Here is a 12529-nt window from a genome sequence, read left to right as displayed (position 1 = left end):
GGAGAGACACCACAATGGTTACTAGGGAGATACAGGTAGTCCTTGACTTACAAACACCCGTTTAGTGATGTTCCAAGTTATCATGTTACTGAGAAAAGTGACTTATGACCCCCCCCCACACACCCAATCTTGGCCACTTTAAGATGTGTGGACTAGTGCATGCTGCTATAGAAATGTAAAAATGAAAATCTCGATTTTAATGTCTGGTTTTACTGCAACAGAGAGAGTCGGAAGTTAATGCCTTTTGTTTCTCACCCCCCCCTTTTCCACATCTTTTTTGTTTTCCCTTTTTCTACTGTTGTCCCCTACTATTTGCTTTTGTATTTTCACATTTTATGTTATAAATTATTATTATTATTATTATTATTATTATTATTATTATTGTTGTTGTTGTTGTTGTTGTTGTTGTTATTATTATTATTATTAATAATTATTATTATTATTATTATTATTATTATTATTATTATTATTATTATTATTATTATTATTATTATTATTATTATTATTATTATTATTATTATTATTATTATTATTATTTTGTGGACTTCAACTCCCAGAATTCCCCACCTGCCAGGTCTTGTTTTATTCTTCATGACTTGATTTTCTTTTGTTTTGCTTTACTGTGGTCTCATTATAAGGACTTGGCGTCTTCCCCATTTCCCCCCATCTGTCTTCATTCCAGCTCATCTCTCTTAACGCTATCCCCATCCTTGGTGTGTAATCTCTCAGGGTCTCCAGTTTGAGGGGTGTTTCATTTCTTAACTTGCACGGTACCCCTAAAGAAAGCGAAGACCAGCATTCCACCTGACCCCTTCTGAAGAGCCACGAATGGACAGGAAGCTTAAGAGAGCTGAAGGCCGTAGAGTCCAGCACTCAACTTATACAATTTTCCTTGCCCCGTGCTTATATTTCTTTCTGGGCTTCCCCCAACCCATAATTTCATTCAGGCTGAAGGAAAAAAATCCATTAAGGGTTTCCCTAAACATATACTTGCCTTGAGACATTTGCTTGGGGACTAAAAGAGAAGAAAGCCTGCTGCTTTCTTACCAAACCAAACTTCGAAGACTGGGCATTAAATCTCACAATCCTTTTACTCCTGCTGGGCAGGGAAAATACCATAATGATAGCACATGAGCGGGCGCACCATTTGCTTTCTTCCATAAGACCCCACATCAGCTGCTGGAGGTGACCTCCAAGTTGGCCTAATGGTAGGGCCGGCCACCTATAAACATCCCATTAAATACATCGGCTTCCATTCCTTTCTGCTTCCAGGAAGAACTCAAGCTGCTTTTGTTGAAACACCCTCCCGCTACTTGCGGTATTCTCTCCGCAGATTCCACAGGCCCAATTTTATTTCTCCCTAGTTTTTCTTATTTTCTTCCTCTTTTCCTTCCTTCCACCAAATACAAGAGAAGCCGAACAGAGTCCCTTCTTGACAGGCACAAGAGATATTTTGACCTGGTAGGATCTCATCTCTGCTGACATCTCAGTGTTTGGATGTGCTGCTTAACAAGGACTTCCTCGTTATTATTATTATTTTTTCCCCCTCCGGGCTAAATTGGTTTCCTCGTTGAACTGTTTTCTTTCCTCGCCTGCCATCTTGCCTATGAGGTTGTTGCTTGTTGCAAGACTTTGCTCTTCTGAAAAGGGTAAAGTGCCAGGCTCTGAAAGGGCAGTTTTGAAAAGCTGTCCTTTCCTCCCCAACTCCTCTTCTGAAAATAATTCTTCACATCTTGAGAACGGGAGACATTTATCCTCATGGGCCACGTCAACCATGTCACAGCTTGAAAGAGTGTTGGGAACCCTCAGAACACAAAGGTGGTCTTGACTTCTGAGCGCCTTGGGGGGGTCTTACATCTTTGTCCCTTGTGGCCCCCAAGAAGCTACTTCCAAGGGTTTTAACAGAATAACAGAGTTGGAACTATGTCTATGGAGATTCTCAGTCATCTGGGTCAGAGTTGTCCCAGTAGGTGCTCTTCAAAAGGCAACTGGACTTTCTCAGATTTTCCTTGAAAACCTTTTGCTTCTCATCCAAGAAGCTTCCTGAGTTCTACGCTGAAGTTCAGAACTGAAGGAACCTCTTGGATGAGAAGCAAAATGTTTTCAAGGAAAAAAAAACACCCAAGGAAGTTTGTTGCCTTTTGAACAGCACCTTTGGGACAACCATAACCTGGATGAGGTCTTCTCGGTCCTTGGAAGTCCACCCCTTGCCCACTCAACCCAACCCAACCCAACCCAACCCAACTCTTGGGCATGTTCCCAATCACTGCAGGAATTAACTTGACTCCCCAGATGGCATTCCTCAAAGACACAAGAACTCTATAAAGTGTTGGCTTAATAGGAGAATAACACATCAAGCGGCTGTCATGGTATGTCGGCAGAAATGAGAAGCTTGTTTTCCCCACTTTGTCGTTCCGCCTGCTGATCAGCACTCAGAAATGCTAATAGATTCAGAGTTGGGTTTCCAAACTGCTGCTCTGCCGCTGGAGGCTAAAAATAACGTACTGTGATGCACCACAGTTGGAACTTTCACTTGTTGATCCAATTTTTCTTTGTAGGAACAGAGCGGCAGCAGGCAAAGCTCGATCTAATTTTGACCTCTCCGTCTTGGAGATTTGTTTTCCTGTCCTGGATTCCTTTTTCCTCTTTTTCCCAAATCTCCATTTCATCCTCAGATTGCCACCTCCAGCATCCTATTTCTATTTAGTTGACCTGGGAACGCCAGTCTTTTGAGGAATGCTCTTTGTGGTCTATCAGAGTGTCTCTCCACCTCATTTTGTAACTAACAAAATCAAGCTGGAGTGTTCTTGAGTTTCTTTCTCACCTTTCTACCCTCTTTCTTGGAACTGGGTCATTTCTCCTGCAGTGGTTTTTTTATAGTCCACTCCTTTCTTCCCAAAGTCTACGTATTTTACAGGAAGGGAGTTGAACATCAGACAATGTCTCTCACCCTATTCCTAGCTCTCACTAGGTTCTTCACGAGGACCCCCAGATATTTTCCCTAATTAATTACAGAATAACAGAGTTGGAAGGGACCTTAGAGGTCTTCTAGTCCATCCACCTGCTCAAGCAATTCCAGACGAATGGCTGCCCAATGTCTTCTTGAAAACCTCCAGTGATGGAGCATCCTCAACCTCTGGAGGCTGATTAATTATTCTGCCAGGAAATTTTTCCTTAGTTCTATGTTTGATCGCTCCTTGATTAGTTTCCAATTGTAGAAGTTCAGAGCCCATCAAGGCATATAGTATGTGAATTTGGAGGGGGGGGTGTTTGCAGCAAGAGACATCACTTTCCACTGACTTGAACGGTAGCAGGTGGAAATTACAGTAGGTGGAAAATCGCTAGTCTCAATCCACTTTTGTTGAGGAACTTTCTTTCTTCACTTCCTTATTGCCCGTTTATTCCAACTTTTTCCTTCTTTTTTCAAAAGTAGACTACTCTTGCAAGCACCTTTTCTATTTTGCTATCAATTAATTTTTAATTGACGGTATTGATTGCTGTTTTAGGTTACAGTGTCTTAATTGTGCATAGGTTTATAGTCAATATGATGTGTTTTATTGCTGAAATAATCTACTCTCTTGAGCACCGTACGAATCAAAGAGCAATGCTAACATATACGAAGATGATAACTAGCACCATGGCTAAGAGTTTTGATCAGATAATCCATCATGTATTTACCTAATTTCTTTTTTTACAGAAGATTAGCTAGTGAGTGTCATCTGCTTCATCTCGTAGAACTCACATCTTTTAAGTTAGCTGACCCCTAGAAAAATCCTATCCATCTCATTTTAGCCTGTTCTTAATTTACTGCATATACAACCACTTGGGGGGAATATTCCATCCTTGTAACGTAAGAAAGGATTGGGCCTCTGTCCTGAAATTTATTTATTTTTCTTATTGAAGGTCATGTAATCTCAACTGAAACCAGTTGGACCTGCATTGCAGCAGTGGGGAAGTTCAAAGCTAAACAAATTGACAGGGTTTCCAACAGAGATGGGGCAGTGCCTAAATTCTGAAGGCCAATATTGACACTGACACAACGATGGTGACTATCTGCACCATTTGAGGAGCAAGGTTTGAATGAGTCTCTAAGATTGTAAAATGTTGGCTTTTCCCCCAAGCCAGTGAGGTGGTTCTCTTTGCCTTACCTGCAGGTGTTGGAAATTACTCCATGCTTCAGTCCCACCTCAGAAGACCCACAGGCTAGGTCCCACTCCAAGTTGACTCCAACTGATTTCCTAGCTTTATAGCGTTGGATCCAAACAACATTGCAAACTGGCTTTCCGCTCAAAGAGATTTCGTCCGCTTTCAGCTTTGCATCGAAGCTGGTGAGATGCCACCAGAAGCTCAACAGGATGGGGTGTGCGTGTATATAAATTCATGCTCAACCCTTGAGAGGTTTGCATGTCACCACTTTAAAAGCCAATAGCTGTTGGCAAAGTTTATCCTCAGATTTGTATATATGTATTTTAATGTTGCCTCTTGTAGCCGGGAGTTCCCAGGAAGATAAGTGTTAGGGTGTGTCATTTGAACTTTTTTTGTTTTGTTTTTTCATTTCAGGCGGGGAGCCGCTGCAATCTATCCTAACAACATCAGAGCACGATTTCCTCCTCTGTGTGCTGCGTGTAATTTAGTGCACATCAATCATATCACATCACCTCGACTTCTGGAAATGCATTTCCTTCTCTAAGCAAAAAGAAAGCGTCTCGAAACAAATTAGCTTTTCCCTCCTGGGGAGGTTTAGGCCCAGTGCTTTTAGCCAGGAGACTCTCTGGGAATCAGCTTGGTCTGTTTGAAGCCGTGCAGAAATATTTGACCAGTTTACCATTTTCCTGCCGTCGGCCGCAATCCAGCAAAGTATTGAACTGAGCAACATTTCACTCAACTTGTCTTTAAGGGCTGTGTTGAACCCCCTCAAATGGCACCGCCCTTCCCCCCCCCCCCCTTCTTGCTGGAACTTTCCCTCTTTCTGCTTATTTTTTGTTTTTGTTTTTCTCTCTCTCTCTCTCCCCCCCCCCCGAAGCACAAATGTGAAGGTTTGGGCATATGTGCTTAACGTCCACTTCTATTCTTGCTTGCGGTAATGAGAGGGTTGTGTATTTTTCTGGCATTTTTATTCAACAGACTAAACAAAGGCCCTTCTTTGGGGTTTAGCTTTTAACGCAACATTGCGCAAAGTTCTTCTCCTCCCCCCCTTCCCCCCCCCCCGCATATTCAACTTCTAGACCAGGACTTAGGGAGGACTTAGGGAAGACAGCTTCAGCCTACGGAAACTTGGATCCAGCCCTGGCAGTGTGGCCGATTTCAGCCACATCAGAGCAATTTAAACAATTGTGTCTTATGGCTAGAGAGACGTTGTGGGTGCTCCGTCACTGGAGGTTTTCAAGAAGAGACTGGACAGCCAATTGTCCAGAATGGTGTAGGGTCTCCTACTCCTGCAAGAGTTGGACTAGAAGACTTTCAAGATCCCTTTCAACTCTGCTGTTCTGTTATTCTCCAAAGCACCTCATGGCAGGACAAGAGGTAATGGGTGGAAGCTTCTTAAAGAGAGATCCAATCTAGAATTAAAGAGAAATTTCCTGACAGTGAAGGAAATTAACCAGTAGAACAGCCTGCCTCCAGAAGTTGTGAGTGCTCCATCACTGGAGGTTTTTAAGAAGAGACTGGACAGCCATTTGTCTGAAATGGCATAGGGTTTCCTGCCTGAGCAGGGGGTTGGACTAGATGACCTCCAAGGTCCCTTCCAACTCTATTCTATTTTAAGCTCTGAAGTCTCTTCCAACTCTGTTACCTTGTTACGTGGGCTCTTAGGAGAGACAACTGTGTCGCACAGACGTACGACATCAACATTATGATGGGTAGCAGGTTGAATTCAAATTTGGAGTTTAACTTGTGTAACATTAGCCGAGCCCAGACACCTGTAAGGTGTGCAGAAGAGGAACACAAACGACCCATTCTCACTAGGAGAACTTGGAGAAGGAGAAACATGCCTTACTCCTTCCTGACAGTCCTTTAAAGTGGACATGCTAAGATCATCTGCTTTGCTACTCACCTGCCCCCAAGGGATCATCCTAGTATGATTCATCACTCGTTATTCCTGTTGCATCTCCAACGGACTTCGCCACCCTTGGTGGACCTCCTGACCCACCCAAGGAGCAAACTGAACCAAATTCATGAAAGGACGGGGGAGAAAGAGACGAGAAGCAGTCTTGGCATGTTTTCTAGACCAGGCTGGTGGAGGGCAGTGCAAACCTGTGTCTTTGGTTGCAGTGTCTGATTTTAACTTTTTATGCTTCCATTTAGATGTAACGGTAAGCCCCCCAGAGTGATCTGGTGGTAAATGAGCCTTGGTGGAGCAGTGGGCTAATGCCTCCTTAAGTAACACCAGCTGCCTGCAATTAGTGCAGGTTCGAGTCCCACCAGGCTCAAGGTTGACTCAGCCTTCCATCCTTCCCAGGTAGGTAAAATGAGGACCCAGATTGTTGGGGGCAATTAAGCTGACTTTGTAATAATGCCGCTTGGGGTGTGTGTGAAAGCCCTAATAAGCAGGCATATACATAGAATGAAGGCTACTGCTAAGCTTGTAAGCCGCCCTGAGTCTTCGGAGAAGGGCGGGATATAAATGGAATTAAAAAAAAAAGATGGGCAGCCAATAAAATGTATAAGTAAATAAAGAAACATGGTGCTCCCTCCCCAGTGATGTTGTTTAGAGGCTCAGAGTTGAGTATTCTGGGCTGTTTTTCCATTCTAGGTGATTGTTGGGCCAGGGAGAAACTTCTGGGTGCCAGGAAGAGGAAGAAGAGGAGGAGGAGGAGGAGGCAAGAGGCTTGCCAGAAGGAAACAACCTGTCACTCCACAAAGTGCCCCATTAAGGGCTTCTGATCTAGACCAGCCGCCAAGGGGAGCACACACACACACACACACTTCTTGCAGTCTCCTCTGGGCCTCAGCTCCCCTTCGGAGCAGATGCCATCATTTTGCGAGCACGCTAGTCAAAATCACTTGGAGATAGGAAAATGAGAGCTGAGGCATGCTGCAGCTGCTGTGAAGCTCCGGTGCCCACTGGGTCTGCCTTGCAAAAAAGAGCGGAAACCAACAAGCAAGCCAAGAGACAGCTGGGGACGTTCGTGGAAGGGAAGGCGTGTGTGAGAGAGACAGAGTTTGTGTGCATGCATGTGTGTGCGTGCTTGTGTGCGCAACTGGATTACTTAGCAACGAGGCTGCTGAGGGCTAAGCAGCGATGTGTGCATTCAGTTACCAGGTTCAGCTGCAATGTTTCGTTCTTGCGGGGGGGGGGCAGAACTGCTGAAGGTCCCTGGCCAAGCGTTGGGGAAGAGCAGGAGGAGGGATTGGTTCAATGGGGTTGCCTCCCCCCCCCGTTAATCTTCTCCCTCTTTGAAGTCTCCCTGAGCTCAATTGCCCAAAAGGAATAAGGCATTTTGGGGATTTGGCTAGAAATGAAAACTGCAGTTCCTGGACCCATCCACCTGGCACCATCCAGCAAGGTAGAAGGCCCAAAAAGAAAGTGCAGGAAAAAAAAGAGGTATTTGTGGGGCATTCTTGTTTGTTTTCTTAAAGACATCTCATTACCCAATTAGGTAACATCATCAGTTCTGGAAGGGAGTGGGGTTTGCAAGGAGGAGGAGGAGGAGAATTGTGGAGTCCTTGGTGGTCACTGAGCTTGGTTCTTTTTTTGCAGATGTTTCACTACCCAACTAGGCAACATCATCAGTCTTAGAAGGCAGTGGGGGTTTGCTCTCCAAGCCCACCATTGGACCCCGACCCACAAATATTCCCCTCTGTCGGTACACTGCTATCGTTTGTGTTCCGAAGTGGTACAATCCCACACCCAGAGGGCCTGGATTTGATGGAGGTGGATGAATGATGGGTACGGAAGTCCTCTCCACCTCTCCTGGTACGCACCGGGTCAACGAAGCCCCCACCTTTCCCGAGGCTTCACCCTTCCTCCATTCTGCGACCGTGAGTGGCGTTTGCTAAGACGTGTTTCTCACCCTAAGGATGGATTTGATCGGGTTGCCAGCTATTGTCAGGGGGGGTCAATTGACTCTCTGAAAAATGGAGCACAAGTGTGGTGAAACCACAAGCTTGTGCGTTCGGTGCACGAGGGCAGGATCTCAGGAGGAGCACACAGGAGGGAGCTGTTGTGTAGCAGTAACAAACCTTGAAGGGTTTTTTCCCCCAACTTTCAAGACTAATGAGAAAATCCATCTGTTTCCTCCCACCCACCCTTATTGTGTACAGGCAGTCCTCAACTTACAACAGCTCATTTAGTGACCGTTCGAAGTTATAATGGCGCTGAAAAGAGAAGACCTACGACCCCTTTTCACACTTGCGACCGTTGCACCTTCCCTGTGGTCACGTGATCAAAATTCAGAGGCTCGGCAACTGGCATGTACTTTTGACAGTTGCGGTGTTCTGGGGTCACACGATCCCCTTTTGCGACCTTCTGCCAAAGTTAATGGGGAAGCCAGATTCACTTAACGACAGCATGGTTAAACTTAACGAATGCAGTGGTTCACTGAACGACCGGCAAGAAAGATTGCAAAAGGGGGCAAAATCCACTTAATGACTGTCTCGCTCAGCCACTGAAATTTTGGTCGTAAGCCGAGGACAACCTTGTAATGTAATATTCTTCGGATGGATTTCTAATGCACTGGAACTCTTCTGAAAACAGAGACAGCGACCCAAAGCAAAAAAAACATGAAACCAGGAACCCAGTGATAGAGGCTTTTTTTCTTCTTTTTTCTAAAATCCATGATTAAAACCTGGTACAAACAGGTGAATATATAGATATATTTCTTTTAGTAGATGTAATTTTTTTTCCTCTTTCTCTTCTCTCTCTCTCTCTCTCTCTCTCTCTCATTATACAGCAAATATAGAATTTCTTTTCTCTCTGTACAATAGGACGGTTTTACAATGCAACGTTGCGACAGATCCTTTCACCAGAAAAATAAAATTTTAAAAAAATTTGCACAAATGGGACTTCAGGCGAGTAATAGTCTAAAGTGGAAGACGCCATTTGCAAAAGGCCCGAAGGATTATCGTTCTTTCTCTTTCTCTTTCTCTCTCTCTCTCTCTCTCTCTCTCTTTTTTTAACCACAAACAAAAAAAAGATCCTCCTGCTAACTTTTCTAATTGATCTCTTTTGTTCAGTTGTTTTACATTTTGGTTACTGAAGATGAAGACAAAGCTGTACAGAGTCCACAAAATTCACAGAATAAGGAGTCATGCGATGCAGTGGTGGTTACGCCACACTCCTTCCGTTTTCTGCCTGGCTCTCTTAAAAGGTTTGCACTTCTTTCTCCCTTAAAATTCAATTTTACTCTGTCTGTGTGTGTGTGTGTGTGTGTGTGTGTGTGTGTGTGTGTGTGTGTGTGTGTGTGTGTGTGTTAAAGAAAAGAATTTGGTTGGTTTTTCCCCCCCCACCCCACAGTTTTTTTTTAATGTTTAAGCATCTTTCCTTTCACTACTCTCATTTCCTCGTCCTTGTCTCCTTTCTAAATTCCACCTCAGCGAGGCCGCAATCCCGAATATCGCTCGTTCTCTCCTCAGCCTGCTCTAGAACAGTTATAGAATCCTCAGAGTTCTTTTTTTTCTCCTCTTTCTTTTAAAGACAAGTCTGGATTAAAAATAATAGCTGCTGCTGACTTGTTTCTGTTTTTTTTCTTTTGTTTTTCTTTTGGTCCGTGGTTAAGTCACGAGCCGGTGGAGAACTCAAGACTTGTGCTGAGCGGAAACCCCTTTCCAATAATCTAAGATGTCGTGGAGGTCTTCATCTTTGGCAAACTGGACCTTTTTGCGCAGAGCGTGGCCGGCCGCCATATATTCCTCCTCCTCTTTGTGGCGCTTGTGGTTCAGTTTGAAACGCTCCCAGATGCTCCTGGAGGGTTTACAAGTATATTCGGGGCTGGAGGAGTAGCTCAAGTTATGGTACTGTGGAGAGAGCTGAGAGTAGGCCAAGTCTCTGGGGCGGGGCCTGGTCAAAGGCTCCAAGATGGAGGGCTTCCGTGTCCCCAGGCCGTCGTGTTGTTCCCCCTGATGGGACCCTGGATAAGAGTGCCGGTGCTCGCTGTACTGCCGGATCTTCTCGGCTTCGGCTCGTAAGACAGCTGCCGCCGGTGTCACAGTGAGGATGGTGTCGGTGGTTGGAGATGTCTTCTCGATATATTTGGCTTCTGACTTGTGGCCCGAGCCCTCAGAGCGAAAGGACCTGGGGCTCCGTATGGATCCACTGGAAGAAGTGCTGGACCGTTTAGGAGGAGCCTCAATGCTGTGGTGCCTCTGGAGCGGGTGGCTGTAGCTTTCCTTGTAGACGGGCGCTAGGAAGCTATGCTTGCTAGGGATTTGTTCAGACAGCAGCACCAGCTGAGGCTCGGCAGTGGACACCGCTCCTGACTTTACCCCTTGAAAGGAAGTAGATTCTGATTTCAAGGCATCGATGCAGTTGTTGATGATCTGGTTCACCTTGTCCACCTCTTTCGTGATGGTCGAGATCTCCGCGACGGAGCTCTGGCTATCTTGAGGCCTGGGCAGCTCCAATTCTCTCCTCTCAGGCTGTTCCCCTGTCCGCACTTCCATGTAGTTACCCTTCGTGGCTTTGGGGGTCTCGCTGCTGTCAATCAGCTTGTACTGCTCAACTTCTCCCACGGAGGGCAGGTAAGGGATGCGGGTCATGGTCTCACCACCCAACATCTGACCTTGGGAGAGTTGAGAGATGCTGGTGGTCTCCATTTCTGGCCCATACTTTAACTCAATGATGGTCTTCTTCATATTCACGGCTGTTTTTTTGTGCTTTTCTTCTTGGTGTCGCCTCTTCCGGAGGCAGTAGTACACAACTCCTAAGACAATCACCATGCCAAACAGGCACCCCAAGATTGTCATGATGTAGTGGGTGGCAGTTGAAGGCCTGGGTATTGGCTCTTCGGGGCTCTGCTTGTTGAGATTGATGGTGAGGCAGGTGTAGTTGTACCTTGAGACTCGATTGGAGGACATCACACAATAGGTATAATTTTCGTTTGGGCCTAGATCCGTTAGCTCGATGTCTTCTTTCTTCTTCAGAAGCTTTGCCAGGATATTGTATCGGCCATTCTCAAATTGGGCCAAGGTGTACATTTTGCTGTACGGCACAGGGATCTGCACACTCAACACAGCTGAGTTTTGGGTCACGTGCTTAACTTTCATGGTGGGATACAAACCTGGATCGATCACCGGGGTGTGCAAGGAGATCTGGGGTGTGGTGCCATCTCCAGAGAAACATTCTTCCTCTGGACAGGGGCTCTCTGGAGGAGGGGTGGTCACTGGTTTTTTGGGTGGGATCAAATAAGGTGGCATGGTGTAGGGGCCACCAGTGCAAAGAGAGGATAGCATGCCCAACGCATTGCGATATCCGCTCCGTCCTTGGCCCAGAAGGTAGTACCCAGAGTAGTCGGGTGGAGAGTCACACTGCATGCGGTCGTAGGTACGTGTCATGTTAGTGAAGCCCTCAAGCCACTGAAGGAAGCCCAGGAGCTCGCAAGAGCAATAGAACGGGTTGCTGTAAAGTTCGCAGACAGAGAGTTTACTCAGGCCCCTGAAGGTGCTACTGTCCAGCCGTTGGATCCTGTTCATGGACAAGTCAATGTTCATAATGTTGGGGCACTCCCCGAAGGCATTGGGGGTGACAGTCTCAATGAGGTTCGCCTGGAGGTAGAGGTACTCCAGCTTCCCTAGGCCCCGGAGGATCCCCTCCGTCAGATTCCTCAAGCGGTTGTAGCCAAGCTGCAGCACCTGCAGGTTGTATTGTCCTGAGAAGGCACCATCCTCGATATACGAGATCTCGTTCTTGGTCAAGTTGAGGTATGTGAGGTTACTGAATCGGCTGAGGGAGGAGAACTGGACGCTCTTGATCTTGTTGTCATTTAGCCTCAAGTCCAGAATGGTGCTGTTGATCTGCTGAGGAATGGACTCATAGGGCGGCTGGTTCTGGCTACAGATGGCCAGCCACACAAAGCCCTTTTCTCCTTCAATCAGCCAGCAGTCGGCTTGGACCTCACTCACGTAGAGGAGAGAGACAGCTGCCACATAGGTGCACAGTGCTGATGTCATGGCCCACCGATGGCCTGCCATTGAGAAGGGCCACACCGAGGGGGGGGTTCTTACCCTTGGTCAGCCAGAAGAAGGGAAGAGGCAGCTCGGTCACGGCACAACCCTGCCTTGACTAGAGTTTCTTCAGCAGCTTTGTCATTCTTACTTCCTTCTTCATGGTGCTGAACCATGAAGAAGCATCTGGGGTGGGCTAGTGGAGAGGAACAAAAGAACGTGTCGGTTCCCCAGGGTCAAGGTTTCCCACACGCCATCAGCAAAGACTCTGCGGCTGGGGAGTTGACTGTCTCACCATCATCTAAGAGAGGTTTGGAAGTCACTCAGAACATGAAGGGACCTGGAATGAAGAAGCCCCCGCTTCAGACATGAGCTTTGCTCTCTTTCCCTGGATTGCTTTTTCTGCTCTTCCTTTTGTTATCAGCCTTCA

The 12529-nt window shown here is 46.2% G+C and overlaps 1 protein-coding gene and 1 long non-coding RNA gene across 2 annotated transcripts; one reads left to right on the top strand and one right to left on the bottom strand.

Moving 5' to 3' along the window:
- Positions 1–7871: 7871 nt before the first annotated feature.
- LOC308673806 lies at positions 7872–9358 on the top strand. The gene is made up of 3 exons (XR_014027743.1): positions 7872–7980; positions 8263–8799; positions 9175–9358. It is a non-coding gene; the product is annotated as an uncharacterized lncRNA (long non-coding RNA).
- A 58-nt stretch (positions 9359–9416) lies between these two features.
- ELFN1 (extracellular leucine rich repeat and fibronectin type III domain containing 1) lies at positions 9417–12129 on the bottom strand. The gene has a single exon (XM_081338630.1). The coding sequence runs from the start codon at positions 12124–12126 to the stop codon at positions 9736–9738; it is 2391 nt and encodes a 796-aa protein (XP_081194756.1). The 5' UTR covers positions 12127–12129; the 3' UTR covers positions 9417–9735.
- Between the last annotated feature and the right edge of the window lie 400 nt (positions 12130–12529).

This window comes from Vipera berus (genome assembly GCF_964194415.1).
Source record: "Vipera berus genome assembly, chromosome: 13".
Taxonomy (NCBI): Eukaryota; Metazoa; Chordata; class Lepidosauria; order Squamata; family Viperidae; genus Vipera; species Vipera berus.
The sequence above is the reverse complement of the archived record's forward strand: the minus strand, read 5'-3'. Positions and strand labels throughout refer to the sequence as shown.

Bases quoted from the DNA above. Each gene is read 5' to 3' on its own strand.
- ELFN1 (XM_081338630.1), bottom strand. From the start codon at position 12,126: ATGGCAGGCCATCGGTGGGCCATGACATCAGCACTGTGCACCTATGTG.